General features: G+C 38.6%; 1 protein-coding gene across 1 annotated transcript; it reads left to right on the top strand.

The window, feature by feature from the left end:
* Window positions 1-90: 90 nt before the first annotated feature.
* Window positions 91-25,779, top strand: PPM1K (protein phosphatase, Mg2+/Mn2+ dependent 1K). The gene is made up of 7 exons (XM_060654653.3): window positions 91-282; window positions 6,769-7,287; window positions 8,397-8,497; window positions 16,196-16,361; window positions 16,513-16,657; window positions 18,851-18,985; window positions 21,990-25,779. Exons 2-7 carry the CDS (start codon window positions 6,848-6,850, stop codon window positions 22,119-22,121), a joined length of 1,119 nt encoding a protein of 372 aa, XP_060510636.1. The 5' UTR covers window positions 91-282; window positions 6,769-6,847; the 3' UTR covers window positions 22,122-25,779.
* The last annotated feature ends 1,501 nt before the right edge of the window (window positions 25,780-27,280 follow it).

Genomic DNA, 27,280 nt, shown 5'->3' with positions numbered 1-27,280 from the left:
TTGGTTGAGATCAAGGGCCGTGGCCGGCGAACCGCCTCTCCGAACGCGGATTGGCCAGAGCTTGCCGTCAGTCAGCGAGAACAGACTTCCCCCTCTCCATCTGGCTCCCTGCAGGAGAAAAATTCTCGAGATTTTCCAGCAGGAGGGCCAGTGGCTGTTCTAGCTGCTTGCTCCAGAAATCAGAAACATCGGGGAAGGCAATCTTATTTTCCTACCAGGAAAGCCCCTTCCCCGCCCTCCGTTAACTAATTAGAAAATTTCCAGGGACATTGCCATCGCAAGGTAAGAGCCTAGAGAGTGCACTTCATTTATTTCTAACAGTTTATGATATTATTTATGGGCAGGGTCACATCCCACCGCTCCCGGTCCGTGGAATGGAGAGTAAACGAAGGGTTCGTCAGGGAGGGGAGGGGAAATGTAGATTTAAATCCCCCAGTCTGACAAGCAGTGTCTGGGTTCTCTGTGCACCACGTTCTTCCCTTTGGAGGTCATGAATAGCATGTCCCGGCTGGGCCCACCCGGGCTTCACGGCGGGCAGCAGGCGTTTCCTGCTAAGAAACCCGCGCTCGGCCTTGAACTTGACTGCAAGCTGCAGGCGCCACCCAAGCGAGTGGAGTGGGACAAGGTTGGGAGGAAGGAGAGACCATGGACTGGATGGTGGAAAGGGCGGAGGCTGCGCGTTGGCGATTCCCTGTAGCTAAGCTCCCAGTCACCCTGTTCGAACCCCGGATTCTAGGATGCTGCAGGGGTCAGCCCCGCATCGTCGCCGCACATGCTGCTGGGATGAGGGAGACGTGGAGACATCCAGGATCTGTGCGGGGCGAGGGTGATTGGGAGGCGGAGACCGGGCGGCGGAAGGTGCTGGGGTGAGCGCAACCATCTGCAAAGCTGCGCGGGCGGGAGGGTGTGCTTCCTGAGGTGTATCACACTGGCTACTGGCGAGCCCAGAATTCTGAACTGTCCAAGGGTGAGCGTTTCAGGAGACCAGAATAGAGCAGGATGTAGACAACTGGTTGCTGTCGATCTGAGGATGTGGGTTTTGCTTTGCCAGGAGAGGCCTTGTGGCTGGTGGTGTCTCTTTTAGCAGCCGCTTTATTGTAGATGAGAGATTTCATAGGCGACAAAGACCAGACTCCGGTGAAAATAGACGGGGAATTTGGAGTCTCTAAAGCTCCACCGGCTTTTCTGAGCTTCAGACTGAAAATGAGCAGCAAGGCCTCTTCAGCCCTTTGCACCCATCCTCCTCCAGTGCGGAGGAGGAATGAGATTGTCGTTGGTTTCAGGAGTGACTAAAGTGACAAATTATAATGACCTTGAAAAAAGAGTAGTGGTGTCGTGGTATTAGAGGAGAAGAACAGATGCACCACTGGGTAATAAAACAGTTATAATTTTTGAGTAGTGAGTACTAATTTTTTTTCTTGCAACCTTAGTCACTTTCTATTGACGATCAACACAGGCACCTCCCTTGACTGGAATCTTAAAGAAGAGGAAGGACGAGAGGAGAGGTGCTGTTGACGTAGTATAGAATATAAAGGAAAATTCTTAAATGAAGTGTAAAGGTACAGGTTTGGAATGTGGTCTGTGAGTTGTATCCACATTAACTAAGATGTTTTAAAAGATATATGGAATTAGAACATTGAATACTTTTCACTACTCCCACGTTCTTTCCTCTATTCACACATCCAAACACGTTCACATCAAACCTAAGGGGAATCCTTTGGGGTTTTTTGTTGTTGTTGTTTCCCTCATGTAAACTATTACAGTTTCTTTTCCTTTCTCCTAGCAGAGTACTGATAAAGAAGGTATTGGAGTCCACATTTCCTGAAATACTTTCTGGAAGTTTCCATACCATTTGAATGTATTGGGTGGCAGTGGTTGTCTTTAAAAAAGTAGACAAAAGAAATATTGGCTTTGAGAATGCTAAAATTACCTTGTGTTTCATTTGTGGAAGTTACTGATGTAAAGATACCTGCATGCTGCTTTATAATGGACAAATATGAATACTTTCTAAAATATTTTTGCTGGAGGGATAGATCTAAACACCTTTCTGTAAACTGAACCTCAGAACACCTGAATAATTTTGTCATGTGCTTAAAGCTACAACCATAAATTGCCCTTTTGACCTGCTTTCAGCAGTCAACAGTTTAAACTGTTTAAACTGTTTAAACTCCCAAATGCACCCTCCTGCCAGAGATAGTGAATGCCTCTCTTTTTCCAAAAATAAGTTTGGACAGCTCTGAGGTGTTTAAACCATTGAGGGATAATAAAGTGGGAGTGAGATGAAAATGTACAATTGGCATAGCAATTTTATAGCTGTATATGTGGCTTTTCTTCACCACCTTTTATCTTTAAATCAAGTATGTACTTCAAAAGTTTACTACAAACCAAATGCATTTTTTTTTTCCTTCCTGATGCATTTCACCTGAGATTTCCTACTCTCAGGGTGTGGGTTTTTAGCAGTGTGCTCATGCAGTATCTCTGTCTACTCTCATGGTCTCACGGCAAATTTCCAACTTAACCCTCTTTGCTGAGAATCCCTCCTGCTAGTGAGAATTGTTAAACCAAGTGCCAACATTTTTCACTGGGCAAAGAGTTCTATGTCAGGACTTAAAAAAAATTTTTTTTTAATGTTTATTCAATGAGAGAGACAGAGTGTGAGCAGGGGAGGGGCAGTGAGAGAAGAAGACACAGAATCTGAAGCAGGCTCCAGGCTCTGAGCTGTCAGCACAGAGCCCAACGTGGGGTTCAAACCCATGAACTGGGAGATAATGACCTGAGCCAAAGTTGGATGCTTAACTGATTGAGCCACCCAGTCGCCCCCTATGTCAGGACTTTAAAGTATCAGATTAAGCCATTAAAGCATTAAAGAGGAAGATGGAGAAGTCTGGGTCACAAAAATCAATGTGAAAATGATGAAAACAGAAAACGTTTTTGGCATTTCTTTATTGACAATATGTAGACTATATTGGGTTTCTGTGTGTGTGCATACTCACACTCTTAAAAAAATTTATGTGATTAAAGTAAATCTGTGGGTCATGCATTTTTGTTTTGATTGGGAAATAAGAAGGAATTATGGCAAAGTTTGGTCTAGAAGGAGGATTATCCATTTTCTTTTTCCTTTTGGTATATGGCTATCAATATAGTTCAGGTTGCTGATATGTATAACCTGTTCTGTCACTAGAATTCCAATCAAGTTCTTTATTTTCTTGCTTAGCATAGTTTTTACATTTTAGTTTTGCTAGTAGAATATGGTGTGTGGGTAATGTGTTCTTGTGCTCTTTAACTTTTGCTCTGACATTTTTGTCTTTAGATGGCTTTCAAGCAGAATTATTTCTGCCCTTTGCCTCTTTTGGATGATTTTTACTTTCAAAGCTTGAATATGAATGTTAAAATGGTTTATAAAAATATAAGCTAGTCCTGACTTCTGACTGAGAGATTGACATAAAGGATTCCTGAATAACTTTTTTAGTTTGCAGAATGATAAATGCATGCGAATTTATAATTGCTGAGCTGACAAATAATAAAAATATCTCTTAGGTGTTTGTCAGTTCTCCATTCTTTTTGTTATGAAGAACACTCATGCCTTTATTATTTTTTTTTTTTGCAGACTTTGGTTTTTTTTTTTTTCACATCATAAATTATACTCTTTTGTCTACTAGTCAAGGTGTAGTCATTTCCATGGGCATCTGGAGAACTGGGGGCAGCTAATGGCTGATTACTTTTTGAATTTCTGGAGGAAACTTTTCCTGATGTGCTGGTTTAATTCAAAGTTGTTATTTAGCTTGGGAACACAGGTCTTCTTTGAATTGTTTCCCAAGGAATATAGAGATTAAATGATATAGTTCTATTGCATTGGAAATATGCAATGTCACCTGCTTGCATAAGTGGTGCTGACCTAGTTTTGTAAACCAGCTATATATCTGGTTCACATGTCATCTCTGCTAATAGTATTCCTTATAAAATAAATGTTTTCTTATGACTATTCTGCTTACTTTCTGAGATGATTGTGCAAAGAATAAATGAGGAAGGAGGCCAGGTTGATGATTGACTTTAGTCCATGCAGGCTTAAAGAAACTGCCCAACTTGCATTTTACTTCACTCTTAAGTGTTTCTAGTTGATATTTGTTTCCTGCTAAAATGCAGCTCTGTTTTATTTTTTGAGTTTTGGAGGAGAGAGGGAGAGAGAGAGAGAGAAGAAAGACAAGAGCAACCTAGAAAAGTAAAAAAATTTATTCAGTATTTGTTTCTAAATCTAGAACTCTTGTTTAAAGTAGGTGAACAACTACAAAATAGCCCAAGGCCGAATATGGCATGCATGATTTCAGATTGAAGCCAAAAGAATAGTACTTTGCTTATACAAAATAGACTCATTATATTGTGCACCTGGAACTAATATAATGCTGTGTTGTCAGTTATACCTCAGTTTGAAAGGAAAAAGAATAGTACTTCACTAATTTCTGGTGCACTCTTCAAATGTGAATGGTTTCTAATAAATTTTTATTAAAATTTTTATTTTAAAAGTTTATTTTTTAAAAGTTTTATTTTTTTCTATATGGTATAAAGCTGCTCTGTGAATTATCTCTATCAATAATCAGTACTTAGTTCTCTAGTGTAGATTGTAATACAGCCTGAAATTTCTTCACAAGTCATTATCTTTATAAACACTTTTTTTTGGGTAATATAATGTGTTGTTTCTCTTTGATACTTAATAACCAGAGATACTATGTCTATTCCACCCCTAATATTGTCATAAAAAAGTGAGTTTTGGTCTTTTATACTAAAAGATATTAACTAAAAGGCCAAGAAGGAATGGTCTCCTAAGTCTTTCACGATACATTAATTCTTTGGGAGGCCATTTTTATTCTAAATTCTGTGGAGGCAGGGCTCATATATTGTTCACTGGGCCCTAGATATCAAGGGCGCTTTTTGGAAACTGATCCTTTCCTTCTACTGTTTTATTTAATGAAAGGAGTAATGGCTGTTCTGATACAGAGCTAGACTGATTTCCAAAAATGTATTTGAAAATGATTGTTTGAAATCTCTAATGCATTTACTTATGGGTTCACTCAAATTGGGCTTTGTGTGTGTGTTTTTGTTTGTGCTTTTGCTGAGATATAGTTTTTCAAGTTCATTTTTTATTGTGAAAGAATTCAAACATACAACTGAGAATAATATAATACCTGTATACCCTGCACCAGCATTATAAAATCTTTTCAAGTTGGTTTCTAATACATAAAGGAACAGAACAAAGTACTGTGGAGTTGAATTCTTACTTAGGACCTTATTTGTATGGAAAACTGCCAGAAACACTGCCCTTCCTTCAGGAGTATAGGAATTCCCCCTGACAACACCCAGGGGAGGCCTTTGGATTCAACTTTGGGACAGAGTCCAGAAATGGGGTGCAGAGTAATAATTTCAAAGAAACATAGTCTAGTGTCAGGTGCTGTCTCCTGCTGCAGCAGTCAGCAGGCGGTACTTGGAAGGGCTGGGCTGCTGGGCTCGTAGAGAGGAAACCTGCAGCTGTAGTGTAAATGCATAAATCAGTTGCTTTTAAGTCACAAATGTGGTTCCCTTCAGTCCCAGCGATCACACACATCAGAAATGGCTTATCCTGGAGTCTCTAGGAGTGTTTGCATGAACCATTCTACATTAACCATAGTAATAAAGTATGTGAAATTTAGTAAGTTGACAGATCTTCAAAGAAAATGGAATTTAGATCCTAAATTGTGTCTTTGTTAAAACTTGGGCACTCTGAGTACAGAGCTGTCATAACTATTCTATTAACCAGTTACTTTTCTTATTTCTTTCCCCCTTAAGAGACTTTGTTGTTGTTGACATTTGCCCCTACCTTTTCTTCAGAGCAATGGAGTTAATGAAGGAAGACTATTCACTCACACCGTGTTCTATATTGTTGCTACTCAAAGTATGGGCCTGCTGGGTCAAAAGTTTAGTGTCTTGAAATGCAGCATCTCAGGCTCCGCCCTGGACAGACTAAATCAGAATCTGCATTTTATTTATTTTTTAAAAGTTTATATATTTGTGTGCAGCTGTGCACAAGTGGGGGAGGGGCAGAGAGAGAGAGGGAGAAAGAGAGAATCCTGAGCAGGCTCCATGCAGTCAGTACAGAGCCCTATGTGGGGCTCAAACACCCAAAAAGGTGAGATCACGGCCGGAGCCAAAGTCAAGAGTCGGACTGGTAACTGACTGAGCCACCCAGGCACCCCCAGAACCTGCATTTGAACAAGTTCCCCAGGTGACTGTGGGTTAAAGTTTGAGAAACGCGTTCTATATGATATATATACATTGGCACATTTTAATAGAATTTAAACACTGTGAAAGGGGTAGGCAAATCAGTTCGTTTTTGATCTGCTATTCTTAGGAGCAGGCTGTTAGGTGCCATATTCTTTTTTTTTTTTTTTTAAATTTTTTTTTTCAACGTTTTTTATTTATTTTTGGGACAGAGAGAGACAGAGCATGAACAGGGGAGGGGCAGAGAGAGAGGGAGACACAGAATCGGAAACAGGCTCCAGGCTCCGAGCCATCAGCCCAGAGCCTGACGCGGGGCTCGAACTCACAGACCGCGAGATCGTGACCTGGCTGAAGTCGGACGCTTAACCGACTGCGCCACCCAGGCGCCCCTAGGTGCCATATTCTTTATGGCCTTACATGTTGGTAATATCCAATGATATATCAGTTATATATGAAGTTACTGATGGAGTCTCTGTCTCTCTATTGCATCTCTCTCTCTCTCTCTCTCTGTGTCCTCAGTCGCATCATTTTTCTTGAAGACATTCCATTATTGTTCTACCGACCTTTCCCTCATTCCCGAGTCCTCTGGAGTTGAGTTATGTCAACAGCTGCCTTAATTACTTTGGTCAGAAGTGGCGGGAACCACGTGAGGAGGAGAGTGCTGCTGAGCTCCCGCCTTCTGCAGGACGACCGGCGGGTGACGCCCACGTGCCACAGCTCCACTTCAGAGCCTAGGTGTTCGCGGTTTGACCCAGATGGCAGTGGGCGTCCAGCCACCTGGGACAATTTTGGGATCTGGGATAACCGCATTGATGAGCCGATTCTGCTGCCGCCCAGCATTAAGTATGGCAAGCCGATTCCCAAAATCAGCTTGGAAAATGTAGGCTGCGCCTCGCATATTGGCAGGCGGAAAGAGAACGAAGACCGGTTTGACAGCGCTCAGCTGACCGATGAGGTCCTGTACTTTGCCGTGTACGATGGCCACGGAGGACCTGCCGCCGCTGATTTCTGTCACACCCACATGGAGAAATGCATCATGTACGTACAGTGACTCAATTCTTCACTTTGCAGTTTGCTTTGTACTTCATGTTTAAACTTTAAGCTTTTGGCTGAAGCATTCACTGTTAACCTAGTTAGTTGAGTGGTTCCATTGTGTTGTTTTAAGAACAAACAGTAGCTTAAGCATGCCACTTATTACTGATGGTTGATGGCTATTACCATTTCGGCAGTGTATGTTTCTTTTTTTAAAGTTTATTTATTTTTGAGAGAGAGAGAGGCCCAAAGAGAGGGGGACAGGGGATCAGAGGCAGCCTCCACACTGACAGCAGAGAGCCCAATGGGGGACTTAAACTCATGGACCCTGAGATCATGACCTGAGCTGAAGTCAGATGCTTAACTGACTGAGCCCCCCAGGTGCCCCTAGGCAATGTATGTTTTAACAACTCCTCTGGTGAGGCGGTTGACCAGAATCAACAGCCCTTGATTTGTGATCATTTCAAGTGAGTTAGCATAAAGTACATGATCTCATGTGCCATGAGAAGCACTTAACTCCTACCAGTGCATGGCATATAGTACTTCAATAAATGGTAATTATTCTTGCAAATGGTATGAATAGCTTTGAATATTTGTTAAGAATAGCTTTAAATGATTGGCATTAGTATGAGGAAAATGCATTTAACGAGGCTGTTTTGGAGGTCTTTAAATAGTTTATTTATTGCAGTTATTATTAATGTATTTTAGGGGATCACACTACTGCTTGAATTAAAAGGGGGGGAACATGTGACTATTTCTTGTCTTTCTGTGTTTAGTTATTCATGCTGCTCATCAGTTGATTTATTCGTATGTTGAACTCCGTGGCTTAATTTAATATGAAAGAACTCTTGACCTCTCAGGGTTGTAGATAGAGAGGATTAGATTAATCTTTTAAGGATTAAGACTTGGACTTATATTTTACCGTTCTTAAAGGCTTATGTCTGTGCTTAGTTATTTCCTAATTTGATTTGTTAATCTGTGGATTTTAAGAGTCCATCTGAAAGGTGAACCATGAAGGTCCCTTATATGGAATAATAGCTAGCCAGCTAGCTAGAGGAAGAAGAGAAACTTATTAAAAAATGATTCTTTGGGACTCTTTTTTTCTCCCCACCAAGGGATTTGCTTCCTAAGGAGAAGAACTTGGAAACTGTGTTGACCTTGGCTTTTCTAGAAATAGATAAAGCCTTTGCAAGGCATGCCCACCTGTCTGCTGATGGTAAGTAAAACAATCACATTCTGTAGGGGCCTGGGGAATGTCTAGTACAGAGGAAACAACTTAAGCCCTTTAGGGGTGGGAATTTTAATGTAAATTTATTTGTAAGGATGCTTATGTTGAAAGTGATTTTATATAAGTGATAAATTTAAATGCTGTTTGGAATCCAAGGTAATGTTAGCACCTCACTTTTAAATCAAGTATATTGGACACATTTTGAAAAATTGAAGCTCTAAAATGGTTCTGATATTGAATTTAAATTTTAAAGAGATTTAAGATTTTTAAAATTTGCTCTTTTTATGGATAAAAGGTCCATACTATGAGAAGGTTTACTGTTTTTGTTTTTTTAGATGAATCTGATGAGCAAGTACTGAAATACACTATTGGGTAGTCTTGTTTAGCCAGGTAGAAGATAAGAAAAAATTACTAACTGGTCCTAAATAAGAAAAGACAATGGCTAATATGCACTACTTTCTTTAATTAGAAGAAAGATCTGTGTTCTCCCACTTTTTTATTTTAATGCTTATTCATTTTTTGAGAGAGAGAGAGAGAAACAGAACATGAGCAGGGAGGGGCAGAGAGAGAGGAGACACAGAATCTGAAGCAGGCTTCAGGTTCTGAGCTGTCAGCACAAAGCTGGACACAGGGCTCGAACTCACGAACTGCAAGACTATGACCTGAGCCAAAGTCAGATGCTTAGCTAACTGAGCCACCCAGGTGCCCCTCTCCCACTTCTGAAAAAGCCTGCTCTTGCAGCTTTGTGGTAAATAGTGATATTTTTGTTTTTATTTGTTAAACACAAGGGCATGTCAGCTCAATTTAAAAGTTTGTGTGCTATCCTTAAATTTGGAAAGTAAAATGTTTCTGATTTTGACTAAATTTATCAAAAGCATTCAGAAAAATGTAGCTAGTGTTTTCTAGTTAGCTGGCCCTAAAATCTTTTGCTCATAAAGATAATCTTGAAAACTTCTGCAGTGATCATGTAAATGTACACATACAGACCTCATAACTGATTTGAAAGTGAATCATGCAATATTAATCAGTGTTTGGTTCATCTTTTTATTTAAAGGAAGTCAAAGCATCACAGAATAACATTTCACAATTTTCAGTGAGAGAGCATAGGGATGGAAATTCTCCTCAAATTGCAGATAAGGCCAGTTGCAGAGTGAGGGCTGGGATTTTCCTGGCACCCACAGTGGCCTCTCTCATGGGCATGTTTATTGATAAAGCGTACAGAAGATGACTAAGATGGCTCTATTTGCCATCTTACGAGATTTTTCCTGCCCTTTTTTGAGAACCTTACCATCATCGTACTTCTTGGAAAAGCATTAGATTGCACTCTCTTTGTTCAGGGATTTATTTTCTCATTGATAGATTGACTTGGCCCATTTTCTCTTCATGCCTTTGGACTTTTTCCCTTCCAGCTGGCTCCTTACTTTTGAAAAGAGAGGTTGAGAGAAGGTACATTTTAGGTAGAAGATTTAGCTCTTGTCCCTGACGGATAACAACGTGTAAGAGAACAGTAAAACAGTTATAGTTTTATCTTTATAACTCTGAATATTGGTGTGCCTTTGTTTCATCCATTACCAGGTTGGCTGTATCTCATACCACAATGTTTGCTGGCTGTAGTCCAAGTGGGTATCCTGGCTGTTCTGTAAACAGGTAGCCTGCTGGGCAAGGTTTTCAGAGGCAGACAAGTTTATCATGGGAATGTGGCCCACAGTCAAAACATTAACCCTTTATGGGTGCAGTCAGCCCTTCTATAAAGGATCTAATTGACAAAGATGCTTAAAACTGATAGATTCGGCGCAAAAGATGAGAGGAGCCCTCTCATTTATTAAATAATAAATATAATTAAAGAGCATTTTGTACTTAGGGAAAGAATTTGTTTAACTTGCCTACCTTAAAAGAAACTTTCTAAAGGTGCCTTACTCATAAACAGTTGTGCAAAGAAATTAATCATAAAAATATAATTAATTTTGAATAAGAAATTTAAACTGTATTTATTTAACTGAGTTCATCCATCCTATGCTTTGAGTTAATGATCTCAGACCTTTCATAAGATATTTTAAAATTTACTTTTGTTTAATAGCCATTTATTTGTTTGCAAGTATAATGGGGCACAACAGAATGATACCTAGTGTGCTGCTAAAAGAAAGGGGTCTACTGTGACATTGCTGTTCTTAAATCTCGTTTTGTATGTATTCCTATAGATCACTTGGGGTGTGTGTGTGTGTGTGTGTGTGTGTGTGTGTGTGTGTGTTTAAATAAGTATTTTGAAAACAACTTTGAGATTTATTCGTAGTAAGTTGTCAAGGCTTTCAACCTTGCTAAAAATTGCCTTTTGATATTTGGGGCCCGTTTTATCAAATATGTTAAAACCACTGAAAGACAGAACGCTGTAAGTTGTTTAACTTTTCAATTTGTGTATTAAAAGAACATACCTCGTTTCAGATTTCAAAGTTATTCTTTAACTTTAAAACACTTTAGTTTTGGTTTTTAGTAAGAACTGAAGCGGTACCAGTATTATAAGAGGGGATAATATTCCTTTTAGCAAAGTTATATTAGGACCCAGGGCTAGTCAAATAAAATGGTGAAGTAAGTGCAGTTTGCCCCCTCCAGTTGCTTTTACCTTTTCTATCAGCATCAGTCCCATTTCCTGTCCTTGAGCCCTTCCTGTGAGCAGCTTAAAGGTAGGGACCATGGCTTACTCATTTTGAATCTCCAGTGCTCAACAAACACCCTGTACAGAATCTGGAAGGCACTCAATGATTATTTGGACTGAACTGATCTTCATGCCTGCTCTTTCTCACCAAAGTTATGTTTTAAAGTATTTTTTAATGTTTATTCTTTTTTTTTTTTTTTTGACAAAGACAGAGTGTGAGGGGAAGGGGCAGAGAGAGAGGGAGATAGAGAATCACAAGCAGGCTCCAGTCTCTGACCTGTCAGCACAGAGCCCAATGCAGGTCTTGAAGTCACCAACCACGAGATTGTGACCTGAGCCCAAGTCAGATGCTTAAGCAACTGAGCCATTCAGGCACCCCACTCACCAAAGTTATTATAATTTATTCTTTGATTATCCTGGAGCCGATTTAACCAAATTATTAATATAATATATATGTTTTAATGAATTATCACTCCTGTGTGGATTTGAATTTTAAGTAGGGGGAGCCTGAAAATAGGTTAAAACCTAGGAATGAATCACTAATGGTGGAATTTGGGGGTATAAATGGGAGATGTACCCCTCAATTGTACTATATTACCGTTCTTGAGGGGTAGTAAAAGAAAGTGAATGTAAAACATTTTTCTCTTTTCAAGACTTTGGTCCAAAGCTGTCACATCTGCATAAAGTGCTTCCAATTATCCCATTAGCATTTAAAATAGTTACTATTTCGGGGCGACTGGGTGGCTCAGTTGGTTGGGCGGCTGACTACGGCTCAGGTCACGATCTCGCAGTCTGTGAGTTCGAGCCCCGCATCCGGTTCTGTGCTGACAGCTCAGAACCTGGAGCCTGCTTCTGATTCTGTGTCTCCCTCTCTCTCTGCCCCTTCCCTCCTTGGTCTCTGTCTCTATCTCAAAAATAATAAACATTAAAAAAAATTAAAAAAAAATAGTTACTATTTCAGTTTAAAGTGGGGTGGTTTGAGGAGAATAAAATCAGAGTGCCACCTATGAAGAAACTGCAAGAATCTTGACCTTACAAAATTGCTGGCTCTTTTTATTGATTTGTTGTTGACACATTTTGAAATCACCCTTATTTATGAAGCTAATTTCATCATCGTCTTTAAATGTTTTGTAATTCATGCCAGTTATATATATTATTACAATTAATGAAACCAGGCAGTAAATTCAAATGACATCCCATTACTCTACTGTTTATGAACAAACTATCACTTAAAACAAATGGGATGGTAGAAAACTAAGATTATATATTGTATGTCCTATAAACTCTTCCAAGGGTTTCTAGATTGCATAAGGTTTGAAAGCCGCAAAGCTCCCCAAGAGACAAATGAATCAGAAAGAGAAGTCTTGCTCTGATTTCAGAGTGTGAGATGTTGGTGATAGCATCATGAGTTCCACTGGAAACTTCCATGCTCTTCACATTATCTGATCTCTACAAAATAACCGGTGTTAGAAAGGCGGTTTTTTGACTACCCTTCTCACACTGAGGGCAGCCAAAAGGAAAAACAATAGGGACAATGTGGAAGAGATACTTACTGTGCTGTTACTGCTTCAGCTCATTATTTTGATTTTGGTGTTCGTGAGTCATACATGTCCAGAACACCCATGTTTAATAAATATTGAAAGTGTATTGGTTTATACAGATAATTGTTTACACAGTAAACAGTAATTGCCAGGGGGGTTATACTTTGAAAAGTACAGCTTTTACTCTTATGTTGCCATTCAAAATCTTGATCATTTTTCTTTTGATATGTCGACCTGCAACACCGGGGAAAAGAGAGAGCTGCAGAAATACCCATTTTATGAATTCATAAACTTATAAACATGCATTAGCACTCAAGAGCCTCACTAGCCTATATTTAAACAATGAATTTTAATTAATCATTCTATTCCAAAACAATGCATCAAGCCTCATTAACAAATATGGTACTTCTTGTATCTTGGTATAGGAGGTGCTTTGATTCCTTCCTGATACAAATTTAAATCCCAGTTAATTTGGTGGTATACTGTAGTTCACATCCTCTCTAAATTGTCAGATACAAATTATTCACTGCTATTCCCATGAATTTTCCTGTTAGTTATTGGGACCGTTCTGATATTAGCACAAAACAAATTGACAGGTTTTTTTTTTTTTTTTTTTTTTTCAACTCAGTAAAGGTACTGATTTACTTTTCAGGACTGTTGAAGTGTGTGTGTGTGTGTGTGTGCATGTGCGCGCGTGTGTGTGTGTGAGAGAGAGAGAGAGAGAGAATCAGTATATAGATGTGTGACTGTGTTATACAACATATGTGTTTTGCATACATGTGTTTGTATATAGTTTTTCCTGCCTTGGGAAGCTGTAAAACTGAGAAGTTTTACTCTGATGAAAAAATAGACTCAACTACAAAATACCATCAATTTAGGCAAACTGAGTCTTGGAATCGCTGATTTGGCATCTCCTGGAATATTATATAATTTGCTAGTGAAATTTCTACCAAAATAAAAACCCTTGCCCTTATTTTGCAGCTCTTTCTCTGTCCTCCCCTGTGTTGCAGGTTTGTAATGTTTGAGCACAATTCCTGGGTGAATTTCCTATTTGCCTCTGTGCGTGTTATTTGTGGCAGAGAACTGTGCCCGGTCAGCAGCTCTAGACCTGGAGCCCGTGGACACTATATGCTGGGCTTCAGTGGAAAGAGAGATCTGCTTAATTTTGTCCCAGGTGAAGGAGTCCAGCGGTTCCTAGCCTGGACTACTGGAAGGTTCCCACATCCTCTCTGTCCCATTAGTTGAGATGACTTGCAGTAGGAAATGTCCAGTGAGTGTTAAGACCTTATTGACAGATGTCTTAGTTTCATAGTTCTGTTGTTAGGGCAAAAGTGAGACTTTTTACTTCCATGTTAAATGTTAAATGAAATAAATGCTTATTTAATATTTACTTCTTAGATGCTTAGCAAGCCAGAATCAACAGTCAGTTTTGAAAACTTTCCCATAAATCTGGGATTTTGGAACTGTAAAGATGGGATGGTAAAAACTCAAGGTCTTTTATTTGTGTGTGTGTGAGAGAGAGAGAGAGAGAGAGAGAGCAGTGGAGGGACGGAAAGAGAGGGGGACAGAGGATCTGAAGGTGGCTCCGTGCGGACAGCAGACAGCCCGATGTAGGGCTCGAACTCACGAGCTGTGAGATCGTGACCTGAGCATGCTCAATCAACTGAGCCACCCAGGTGCCCTTAAAATCAAGCTCTTTTAAATTCCTAGGGGGCAGAGCCATGAATTACAATAGAATCCTAAACAGCTAAACTTGGAAGTTTTTATTTATGAAATTTTAACTCTTTTGATGTAACTAATTAAAAACCACTTTTTAAAACAGCTGCTGCTGACCATTTAGACAAAGGAGAGGAATACTAAGTTCCCTGGACAGGTAGCATCTAAGTAAATGCCTGTGTTCTCTTCCTGGCTCTTCCCATCATTGGAAAAAAATCACAGTAGTGAAACTGTGAAGATTCCATCACATAATGTTTTGGGAAACTCAAAATTAACTTTTATAATGTAAACATCACTGATACTTATGCTAAGACATTTACGTTATACGGTGACAAATATGTAATATGTTTTAGCATTGCAGAGATATTACCTTGCACAACAGTTCCAAAATCAAAAGATAAATGGGAAGATAGTGCAACTGTAAATGCTATTTCTCGAGAAAGTAGATTGAGCATGGATATAAAAGATTAAGTAGGGTTTATTAATGTTTTTTCCATTTTACTTCTCTGATTAAAGCAGGCATTTTAATATACCAATTGGAATAAATATATATATATAAGTATATATATCCTTCCAAAATGCATTACTGATGAAATTTTTTAAATTGTCTTTTTGAAAAAAAAAATTGGTAAGATTGAGCCTTATTCAGTCAAATCAGTAGCACTTCATTTTTCCTAAACCTACTTTTGTAGAAGACATCTTTGGATGATCACCTGAGTATTTTATGTAGATGCTTTAAAGAATTAACCATGTTATTGAAGATAATACCTGCTTTAAATAAGTTGTCTTTTTCAGTTTATTCCAGTTTGCTTTACTTTTTAGCCCTTAATTTCACTTTTCCCTTATTCTCACTTTTGGCAAGGCTCAATGCACCTTCAAAATTTGTAACAAATGATAAAGAAAGTAGGGCAGACACTGTTCGAATAAATCAAAGAAAGATGCAAAAATGCAGTTTGGACTGGATGAAGGAAACAATGACGACCTCAGGCCAAGTAACATTTAATTTTGATTTTAGTCAGGGAAAATTAAACAGGAACTCCAAGGAAGCATATGGGAAGCTAGAATGAACTTCATTCTCCACCCTCCCATACTTTCCTAATATAATGATGGCTGTAACTTTGTTTCATGTGTGGGAAGGACAAAGATAAGTAGAAAAGAATGTGAACCTTTAACTGTTTTAGGATTTTTTGGTGAACATTTATAATATTAGAACCATTGTAAAAGGAAAGAATATAAAAGACAGCACTTTAAGAGCAGATGGTATGCCCTTGGCATTCTTGCTTAGCTTATTAACCGGTAATACTTTCATGGGATAGGAGTAAGAAATGGAAGAGAAAATCTTCTGAGTGCATAGATTATAGAAAAGTCAGCTTGCCTGAATGGGCTCATACCTAAAAGTCATCCTGCTGTATTAACCAGTCTCATTAAAATACTTTTAATCCTGACAGCTGACGTAGACACAGGCTGTCATAATTATTTTATGTTCAAGTCAGTTTTAGTTTATATAGAGGCCATTTGGAGACAGTGATGCACTTTTTACCAAATTAGGTTAGCAACTTTTTCTGTTTGCATGGAGCCTTGTTACTGAATTAAATACTTCTTTCTCTGCATGCTCTTACTTACATAGTTCATTTGCATTTTATTTGCATACCTCTAGTTAAGTTAGAATGATACATTTCAGTGTTAGTTTAACATGCCTGTGTTCTATTTTGTAATAAAAATTCCATATCCAATCATTTGACTGTCACTGACTTACCCTCTTTTTAATACTGTTTGCAGCAACCCTTCTGACCTCTGGGACTACTGCAACGGTAGCCCTGTTGAGAGATGGTATTGAGCTGGTTGTAGCCAGTGTTGGGGACAGCAGGGCTATTTTGTGTAGAAAAGGAAAATCCATGAAGCTGACCATTGACCATACTCCAGAAAGAAAAGATGAAAAAGAAAGGTACCATCTCCACTCATCATTCTGTGAAGATCGTGTTTGTATAGTTCAAGATAGAAATGTAACCTCGAATTTTAAACTGATTTCATCTTAAGTTTAACCATGCCTTCATTCCTGGGGTATCATGTCATAGCCTTTTTTTTTCTTGGACCAGGATCAAGAAATGTGGTGGCTTTGTGGCTTGGAATAGTTTGGGACAGCCTCATGTGAATGGCAGACTTGCAATGACAAGGAGTCTTGGAGATTTGGATCTTAAAACCAGCGGTGTGATAGCAGAACCAGAAACAAAGAGGGTCAAGGTAATGAAGAACCTGCAAACATTTGATACGTATGCAAAGAATGGATGCAGGATTGTTCCCAGCTACAGGCTTTCTTAGAAAGAAAGAAAGTCACAGTCATGTGGCTGTTAATTGAAGCCACATGACTTTTTTTTTTTTTTTTAACTTATTCATTTATTTTGAGAGAGAGAGAGAGAGAGCAAGTGTGTGTGGGGAGGAGGGGCAGAGAGAGAGGGAGAGAAAGAATCCCAAGCAGGCTCAGTGCTGTCAGCTCAGAGCCCCAGCTAGGGCTCCATCTCACAAACCATGAGATCGTGACCTGAGCTGAAATCAAGAGTCAGACACTTAATCAACTGAGCCACCAGGTGCCCCCTGACCAACATGACTTTTGTTTTATTTTAATTTATTTTAATTAATTAATTTATTTTTAATTGTTTTAATGTTATTTATTTATTTATTTATTTATTTATTTAATTTATTTATTTTTAACATTTATTTATTTTTGAGACAGAGATAGAGCATGAACAGGGGAGGGTCAGAGAAAGGGGGAGACACAGAATCTGAAACAGGCTCCAGGCTCTGAGCTGTCAGCATAGAGCCTGACGCGGGGCTCGAACCCACGAACCATGAGATCATGACCTGAACCGAAGTCAGACGCTTAACTGACTGAGCCACCCAGGCGCCCCAATGTTTATTTATTTTTGAGAGAGAGAGAGAGACAGAGCATGAGCAGGGGAGGGGCAGAGAGACAGAGACACAGAATCTGAAGCAGGATTGTCATGCTGTCAGCACAGAACCCAATGTGGGGCCCGATCTCACGAACCGCCAGATCATGACCTGAGCCGAAGTCGGAGGCTTAACCAACTGAGCCACCAGGCACCACCCCCCCCCCCAACATGGCTTTTAAAAGGAGTTTATGGGGGCGCCTGGGTGGCTCAGTCGGTTAAGTGTCCGACTTCGGCTCAGGTCATGATCTCACGGTCTGTGAGTTCGAGCCCCGCGTGGGGCTCTGTGCTGACAGCTCAGAGCCTGGAGCCCATTTCAGATTCTGTGTCTCCCTCTCTCTGACCCTCCCCTGTTCATGCTCTGTCTCTCTCTGTCTCAAAAATAAATAAACATTAAAAAAAAAAATTTAAAAAATAAAAGGAGTTTATGAAAGGATAGATGAACTTTTCAAATAAAATAAGATACTGGCCTACTGTACGATGAAGTGAGGTTTGGTTTTGCTTCACTCTGCACTGGAATTCACCTGGTAGAATGGCTCTACTGCCCTTCCTCCCCTACACGTGATCATCCAGTCACCACTTGGAATGTGTCCCTCACTTCCCTTTTCCACCAAACGAAATAATCGCCCCACCTCTGTTTCTCTGACATCTTTTGTATGCTACTAATCAGTGCCTCCATTACACTACACTTCCCCTAACACACACCCAGTTGTGAGCTGACACTTCCCTCTCTGCATGTGCTAGTACCTAGCACAGTATAGTGTAGGCTCCCAATAATGGCAGCGAATGATTGTTAATTGAATGATTCCTTGTCTTCTAGTTAGTTCACTTGTATTCATTTTGTCAAACAGATACTTACATAGGGTTTACTCTGTGCCAGGCTCTGTTCAGGATAGCTACCCCACCCCATTTTACAGAGAAAACAACTCTAGAGCATAGGTGAATTTACCTGTGTTTGCCCGGCCAAAAAGTAGAGGCAGATTTCAAATCCAGGGAGCCTGGCTCCAGAGATAGTGCTCCCAACCATTACAAGTTGCTGTCTCCCATCATTTGGCTATCTAGCTTCCTTTGTGGTGATGCTAAGTAAACGTTAGGTTTGTCCCTGGTGGTTGATGCTAAATGTTGCTAATTTCATCCAAATTATAGGCCTTCCATTTTCACTGTGAAGCTTTTTTTAAAAAATGTTTATTTTTTGGACAGAGAAAGAGCGCGTGAGCAAGGGAGGGACAGAGAGAGAGGGAGACAGAGAGTCCCAAGCAGACTCTGCGCTGTTGGCGCAGAGCGCGATGCGGGGCTTGAACGGCCCCCCAGGCGTGAGATCATGACCTGCACCCAAACCAAGAGTCGGATGCTTAACCAGCTGAGCCATCCAGGCGCCCCTTCAATGTGAAGCTTTTAAACACAGATGACCACTCAGCAAACAAAAAAAATTTTGTGGATTTTGAAGATTATTCAAAGACTGAGTCTATGCATTTGGTTCTGATTGCAGCTCCATCACGCTGATGACAGCTTCCTGGTCCTCACTACAGATGGAATTAACTTCATGGTGAACAGTCAAGAGATTTGTGACTTTGTCAATCAGTGCCATGATCCCAACGAAGCAGCCCATGCAGTGATTGAACAGGTGACACAGCAAAACTTCTGCTAGAAAATCCCAATTGTGGGTGGTGGGGGAGAGGAGGAGAGAACAACCCAGATGCAGGTCTTGGTACAGCCTGGAGGGGCTGCCACAGGCTTGAGATTTCTTTGAAATTTCGTGTTTTAGCCTGAGTATTACAATGAATGTTACACTTGACGCCATAATATTTCCAATTTAAATTTTTTTTACAATTCTCCCAAATAGTTAAGTAAAACTAGTATGCCAAGGAATGTGCTATGTTTATTTTTTGGATTTGTACACATCTGGAAAAGATAGTAATAGCAGCAGTAAATTATAATAATAGTTAATAGTAATATCAGTATGTGTCAGACACTCTTCTGTTCATACATATTTAACTCATGCAATCTTCACAGTAACCTTCTGAGGCTAGAGCTAGTATTATCCCTTATCACAGATGAGGAAAACTGAGGCACAGAAGCTGAGAAGTTAAGTAACTTATTCAAGATCACAAAACCATCAAGTTGTGGAACTGGGCTTCAAACCCAGCCAGTTAAGCTTCTGAATTCAACCACTGGACCAAACTAAACTGTTCCAAATAAATATCCAGTATAAGAACACTATAGCATAGGCAACTTCTGGTTTTTAAAAATGGGTGTGTGAAAAAAAAAAAACAACAGAAATTTAAAAAGGTATATGGATAGGTTATGTGTTAGTGTGTCAGTTAGAGCTAAAACTGGGAATATCCAGTAATACCCAATGAAGAAAATGCAAAATTTCCATGTGCTGTTTAATATTCTGTTTGGATCAATAGCTCTTTTAAGTTATAGCCATTGCTTAATCATTAGAGATATGCTTTAATTTAACAGCTATTTTTTACATTTCTCAATTCTTACATTTGCAACCAGGAAGGCATATTTAGCCCAAACTTTTATGTGCTAATATTTGTAATTAAGACATGAAACCTTACTTAAAAATACCTTAATTTTATTTGCATGAAAATAGATGGGTGAGCATGAATTATTCTCTTACTATGTGTGTTCATGAGATTAAAGAAATGGGCCCAATTCCATGGATGATCACTTCTCTCCTAATTTCACCTACCTGTTTTGAGATACATGTGTTCTCATTCACATAGGTAGTGATATTTTAATGACTCCGTGGTATTCCACTATATTTGTGTGCCATAATTCATTTACTAGTTCCCCTAATCAGCAAATTTAGTTTATGTTCACTTTTCCATCTTATGGGGGGAGGGGGAGCACCGTATAAACCTTATTGTATCTCTGTGCATATCTGCTTCCTTCATGTATTATTTTCTCAGGTGAAGTTCTTAAAATTGCTAGGCAAAAAGAATACAATGTATTCTAAAGCTTTTTTTTTTTTAAGTTTATTTATTTATTTTGAGAGGGAGAGGGGCAGGGAAAGATGGAGACGGGGAGAGAAAGAACCCCAAGCAGACTCCACAGCAGTGCAGAGCCTGACTTGGGGCTCGAACCCACAAACCGTGAGATCATGACCTGAGTCGAAATCAAGAATCGGATGCTTAACCGACCGAGCCACCCCGGCGCTCCATCTAAAACTTTTACTAAGCTTGCCAAATTGCCCTCCAGAAATGATATTCCAATTTACACTTTTCTCTAGCATGTTTATAAAGTTTGTTTCTCCAAATTCTTGTCATAGTTTTTTGCCAATTTGATAGGTAAAAATAAATCAAATTTTAATGTTTTTGGTTTGCATCTTTTTTCTTTGTTAGTGAAACTAACCATTTGCACAGGTTTGTTAGCCATTGTATTTCTTGTCTGTGGATAGCTGTTTTCCATTCTTTTATAGACATGTCTGTCTTTTTCATGGTTATTCTAAAAACCTCCTATATGTTAAGTATATATATTTTTTGTCTTTCAATTTGTTTGTAAAACTTTTTTATATTTTGATGCTTTTTATATCAGATATTTTTAATCAACCCTTTCCTTCACAGTTTTGGCCTCAGGCTGTGAATTCTTTTAAAATACATTTGCTGTTGAATATAATCCCAAGCACTTCTTACAATGACTATGTCATTTCCTGTTTGAATTAGTCCCTAAAATTGATTTATAATTCTCCTACTGTAGGAAAATTTAGTTTATGCCACTTTTCCATTTTGTAGGGAGCATAATAAACTTTATTGTCATTATATCTTATACACATCCATTTCCTTGGGGTATTAATTTTTAGGCTAAATTCCTAGAAGCAGAATTGCCAGGTAAAAGCTAACACTGAATTCTTACCTTGTATTAGTCTTTGTGCTAAATGTTTTATATTTTTCTTCAAGAGCTGTATATCTTGTACCTTAGTCCTTTTGGTATTTCTGTTGCTAAAATTGCTACAGTGGGATATAGTTAATATGGTTGTTTGGGGGGGATCATCTGTTATTCTATGTGCAATCTAATAAACTGTGTGGACCTTGATACATGTTGAATGAATCACAAACCATTGTGAAGTATCTGGGTTAGTAACCGCATTTTTATTTTTTTTTAATTTATTTTATTTTATTTTTTAACGTTTATTTATTTTTGAGACAGAGAGAGACAGAGCATGAACAGAGGAGGGGCAGAGAGAGAGGGAGACACAGAATCTGAAACAGGCTGCAGGCTCTGAGCGGTCAGCACAGAGCCCGACGCGGGGCTCGAACTCACGGACCGTGAGATCATGACCTGAACCGAAGTCGGATGCTTAACCGACCAAGCCACCCAGGCGCCCCAGTAACCGTATTTTTAAAAAAATTTAACAGAGAGAGAGAAACAGCAGGGGAGGGGTAAAGAGATCCAAAGCAGGCTTTGCACTGACAGCATGGAGCCTGATGCAGGGCTTGAACTCACGAACTGTGAGAGCATGACCTGAACCAAAGTCAGATGCGTAACCAACTGAGCCACCAGGCGCCCCAGTAACTGTATTTTGAATGAATTTATAGCCTTCTAGAGGAACAATTATTTCTCTTTGTACAGACTCTGATTTCCTGTGTTTTTCTCTTCCTTCCTGCCAAACCTTGCAGGCAATACAGTTTGGTACTGAAGATAACAGTACTGCAGTAGTAGTGCCTTTTGGTGCCTGGGGGAAATACAAGAGCTCTAAAATCAACTTCTCATTCAGCAGAAGCTTTGCCTCCAGTGGACGATGGGCGTGACTGCTTGCTGGGACTTTGAATTTCTGGGAAACGGTTTTTCACTGAGTATGTCAAGACGGTTTTTCACTGAGTATGTCAAGAAACTTACTAGATCAAACAAGTCAGCTGTGCCAGGCAGGATGCCTCTGTGACTCACTAGATCAGTACACAAGTCAGTGTAAACTAAGTAACCATTTACATAGTAGTTTTTCATTAATAACTCATATTTATGTTCAACTGTATGTACTCAGTATAAATATATGTGTAATTCAACTGTGGTGAATCTTTAAGTTGAGTGAGCAAATGAAAAGTGGTTCTGACACACTTGCTGAATGTTAAATTTCTAATTTTTAGAACTCTTAGGCAGCTACGAGTTTCGTCTGATCATTTCTGTTCTTTCTTCATTTGAACAGATTCTTGCCTTCAAGTTCTTCAAAACTAGTAGATATTTTGACGGCTCTGCAATGTGTTAGCTGCAAGTGTTTATTTTCAATAGTTCTACCAAGGAGTAAGTGTGAAAACAGAGTTCTGTGTGACTATATTTTGTATTCTGGACCACTTGCTGGTAAATTTCACAATGCAAAAGACATTAATTCAGATAATATGGCGCTGCTAAATTGTATGCATATTTACAACAGTGCAGTTATGAATGTCAGCTGTGTCACTTAGTCTTCCCCCTTCCCCCCCAACCCCCTTCATTGCCTCTTTTTCTGTAGCTAAGAATGTTATATAGATACATAGACTACTTCTTTATATCAGAAGAGTATGCACAGGCCGAATCTTTTGGTCAAAGCCATACAAACTTAAATACTGATGGTATCCAGTATTTTGTATGAAGTTTCCATTTGTTATCTTTAACTCTGTGTTTTGTGTTTTATATGTAGTATGTTTATATCACCTTTTGTATAGAATAAGCAAGTTGGATAATTTGTCAGTAAAAATAATACCACATTGTCTGATAATATGAGAGAGATAGTGTGAGGCTTATGTCTCCTTTTTGCTTCTTTCTAAGATTCAAAGCAAAGAATAAATCTAAAACGTTAAAGCATTCTATATTTCAGCTTGCTAATGTAATTTAGGAATGTAAAACTCTACTTTATATCTGCATGTAAGTTTGCTGTTAAAATGTGAATCTCTACATGCGTGTTTGAAATTATATCTGCAGTTTATTTTGCAGACCATGTAAGTTTGTTATATGTGTGGGGGTATGTACATATGTAAATTTTGGAGTAATAGAGAATTAAAGGGAACAATCCTGCATAGCTCCTTCACCAGTGAGATTTAAATTATTAATATGTTTATCGCAAGGGCTCTTGACAGACGGAGGACAGCTTTATAGTGGAGAACAAATGGTTATTGGCAGGTGAAGAAATAGATTGAAAATGGCAGAGACATTTTATGGCAGGTAAATTATGCAGAAAACACAGAAGCAGACTAGCATGTTGAAGCTACATTGCTCTAGGTAATGTGCAAATAAAATAATAGGATGTGAGAAAAATGCTGAGTGTTAAGAATGGCGTGGAGTTTTGTTGTAGAAACCAACAACAAAAAAAAGAAACCAAGAAGGTCAAGTTGATATAGTTTATTCCTTCCACTTTGGGTTTTCATGGTTGAGTTTTTTTTCTGTCTTTATGTTTTATTTAAAGGTTTGTTAGAAGGAAGAGGGCCCAATATAAATATTCACATCTTCTCACCTTTTTGGGAATGGAAGAAAATAAATCTTGAGTTTTCCTGCATATATTAATCAGGAATTTTCTTTTGATAAAAAAGGTGACAAAGAAATATTTGAATTTTTTTTTTTTATTTTCAAGGAAGCTTAGTGAAAAGTAAAGAACATTACAGGAAAGAAAACAGTCTTCTGTTCATTGTCTGGGAAGTGAGGAACCAAAAGTAGGCTAAGAAAGCTGGAAGACTTTCTTGTTCTTGCTGAGTTAGGTCCCGGAACCTAAATGTAGAAGCGTCATTTAGGAGTATGGAGAACTTACGAAGTAACAAGCAGACGAAAACTCTAAAGCACAAAATGACATTCTGAAAATGTAGGTTTCATTTCTGATTTGAATTCTTCACATTACTATTCCTCTCTTTTACTTTAAAAACTGAGAGTGGGAGTGATGTTGTCAAGCTCAGAAGTCACTGATTCACCGAGGTGGATTGCCAGGTTTACAAAGAGAAATTTGTAGGGCTGTGTTGGCCTTGGTCTGGGGTGGGCTTTGCTCTGCTTTACCCAAAAAGCAGAAATCAGTCAACTTTGCTTAAGCATAAAAACATATTGGTGTTTGTTTTTCAAGCCACAATGTTAAAGTATCATTTGTAGATTATTATAATCCACAAAAGATAATAAGCTTACATGTTTTCAGCTTCTAGGCCTATTACAAGGAATTATGCAAACAGTAGTGAAAAAAAAGAACTGTTCTAACTATAGTCTTTTAGTTATAACTGTGAATTTGCTATGTGGTTATTAACATGTGGGTATAGGTATAATGCAGATTATATTAATGTAATTAAATTTAAATCCATTGTAATTTATGTTTGCCTTTCATTTATGTGTAGTACATAAATCATCTTTATAAAATGTGTTGCCAAACTATTTGCCAACATTTATTTGGCAAAATATGGTTAAAATCATTGTGATTTTTCACAAGTATAAGTTCTTAAGTACCTTGTATATTCACAAGTAAATGCAGTCCTGCTCTCTATCAACTGTTCATTTGTTGTAGATTTTTGTGTTTCTGAAGTGCTTCAAAGTCTTATGCATTTTTTTCTGAAAAAAATTAGTTTTGAAGGGATCAGTTTAGAATCTCTATACTCTACGATGTGAACTTTTCTCAAGTTCCAAAATAAAAAAAAAAATTACTTGCAATGAAGAATTATTAGCACATAATCTAAATAGAAATTATGTTTTCAAAGTGGAATTTGATTCTTTTTTGTCTAAGAATCCTGGCAGAGAATGATTAGGCCTATGTGAACTCCTCAATATCAGAAAGGACATTTAGTTTCCTTTCTAAGAAAGGACAAGGATTTATTTCATGGTAATATGATAGTAAGAAAATGAGCCAAGGCAGGGTGAGGGGAAGGAATGGTTAAAGTTTAGCATCAAACAGTTAAATACAAACATGGGTTTGAATTTAGCATTTCATTTCAGTTGTTCACATACCCTTGTCTGTGGAAAGCGACATAAAATTTTGGTTGGATTACATTTTATTGTATTCATGAGATTCACTTATCTTGATGACCTCAGCAGAAATAAAATGTTATGTCTTTAGAAGCCAAATGTGATGACCTGCCTGTTGCTTTTGGCATCTGGAATGAGACTGACTGACTCTGGCAGCTCCCACTGGTTGTTAGATGGTTGAAATGGTCCAGTGATGGTCAACTGAGTGTTCCTCAGTTGGAATTCTACCATGGTTCTACCACTGGATGCCAGTACAAAATTTAGCAGCTTAATGTGTTCTGAATTAATTTAATTTCTGCTGAAGTGCTCTTGTGTACATTGTTTTATAATTTAACCAAAGTGCTGCTTGGGTGTACTTTGTACTTTTCCCAGTGAGTTGATATGATTGCTGCTTTGACCATTCTTTTAAATGTATGTATTAGAGTAATTGTGAGCAGACTTAAATCATATATCTCAGTGTTCAAAACACCATTTTAATAAAGTATATCCATTAAGCCCTTTTTAAAATCCAAGTGTGTTTATTTGGAATCCAGACGTTCCAATATTTATTATGTGCTCCTGTGACACTGATATACAAGAGTCAATGAATGGTTGGAAATTTAGTAGACAAAATGAGGATGTTTGCAAAATTAACTTGAAGAATCTTTGAAAAAAGTGTATATATACATTTATCTGTTCAAATCTTTTTTATTTGATCTGAAACAAAATATGGCTTTTTTAGTTCCTTCTTCCAAAATATTTGTTGGTACATCAGAGGAAAATGGTCATGATCATTTTTTAATATTTTGCATGTGGTATATTTCACTGTATCATTTCTTTGTATTAAAAAAATAGAAATAGGTGTTTGGCAGTGATACTGCAGACCTCAGCATTATGCATTTAACATAAGCAATTTTCTTTTTTCCTTTTTTAATGTTTATTTATTTTAAGAGAGAGAGGAGGGGAGGTACAGAAAGAGAGGGGGACAGAGGATCTGAAGCGGGCTCTGTGCTGACAGCATAGATCCTGATGTGGGGCTCAAACTCAGGAACTGTGAGATCATGACCTGAGCAGAAGTCAGACACTTACCCAACTGAGCCACCCAGGCACCCCAACATAAGCAATTTTCCATACCCTGTTGTTGACTGAATAGTTGCACTCCATAGGCACAAGAATTTCTTCTAGGTGGTATTCCCTGAAGGTAACTTGGTAAACTCCATGGCATTAGAGGTCTATTTGTCCTGTTTTGTTCAAACTCCATACCTAGCGCTCTTTATAGGTCTTGGAATGAGGAGAAAATGTTTGTTGAATCACTGATCATTAATGTTTGTTGAATAAGTTAATGTAGTGCACTGGATTATACTTCCATTAATTTTACGTTAGTGGGGAAATAGTCATTAGATATGTTAAATATTAAGTGAAACATAGTATTTAAAATTTTTTAAAAATATTTATTTATTTTTGAAGGAGAGAGAGACAGTGTGGGGGCGGGGTGGGGGGGACAGAAAGAGAGGGAGAATCCAAAGCAGGATCCGGGCTCTGAGCTGTCAGCACAGAGCCCAACACAGGGCTTGAACCCACAAACCGCGAGATCATGACCTGAGCCGAAGTCAGACGCTCAGCCGACTGAGCCACCCAGGCGCCCCACAAAACATAGTATTTAATGATGAAGGAATGATATCTCACCTCTTTTGGTGTGTCCTTAGACGATAGTCAGTTAAGCATTTGTATATATATGGTTCAGAGGCTTGTTCCAAACAAAAACCTAAAAGAGCAGTGCTGCATGAACGACTCTAACCTTGCTTTTTTTTTTTTTTTTTTTTTTTTTTTTGGAGACTGAGAGGGGAAATGAATATTAAGGGTCTCTTTCGAATATATTATGTCACTTATTCTCCACAACAATCACACAGGGAAGCCTTTCTAATTATCCTTTTTATAGATGAGGAAATGGAGCATTTGAGTAGCTAATAATGGCAAGATCTAATTCAGACCTCTTTGACTTCAAAATCTGTGTTCCTTCTTTTCTACC

This window comes from Panthera onca, chromosome B1 (genome assembly GCF_046562875.1).
Source record: "Panthera onca isolate mPanOnc1 chromosome B1, mPanOnc1 haplotype 2, whole genome shotgun sequence".
Taxonomy (NCBI): domain Eukaryota; kingdom Metazoa; phylum Chordata; class Mammalia; order Carnivora; family Felidae; genus Panthera; species Panthera onca.
This window is presented reverse-complemented; position numbering and strand designations above follow the sequence as displayed.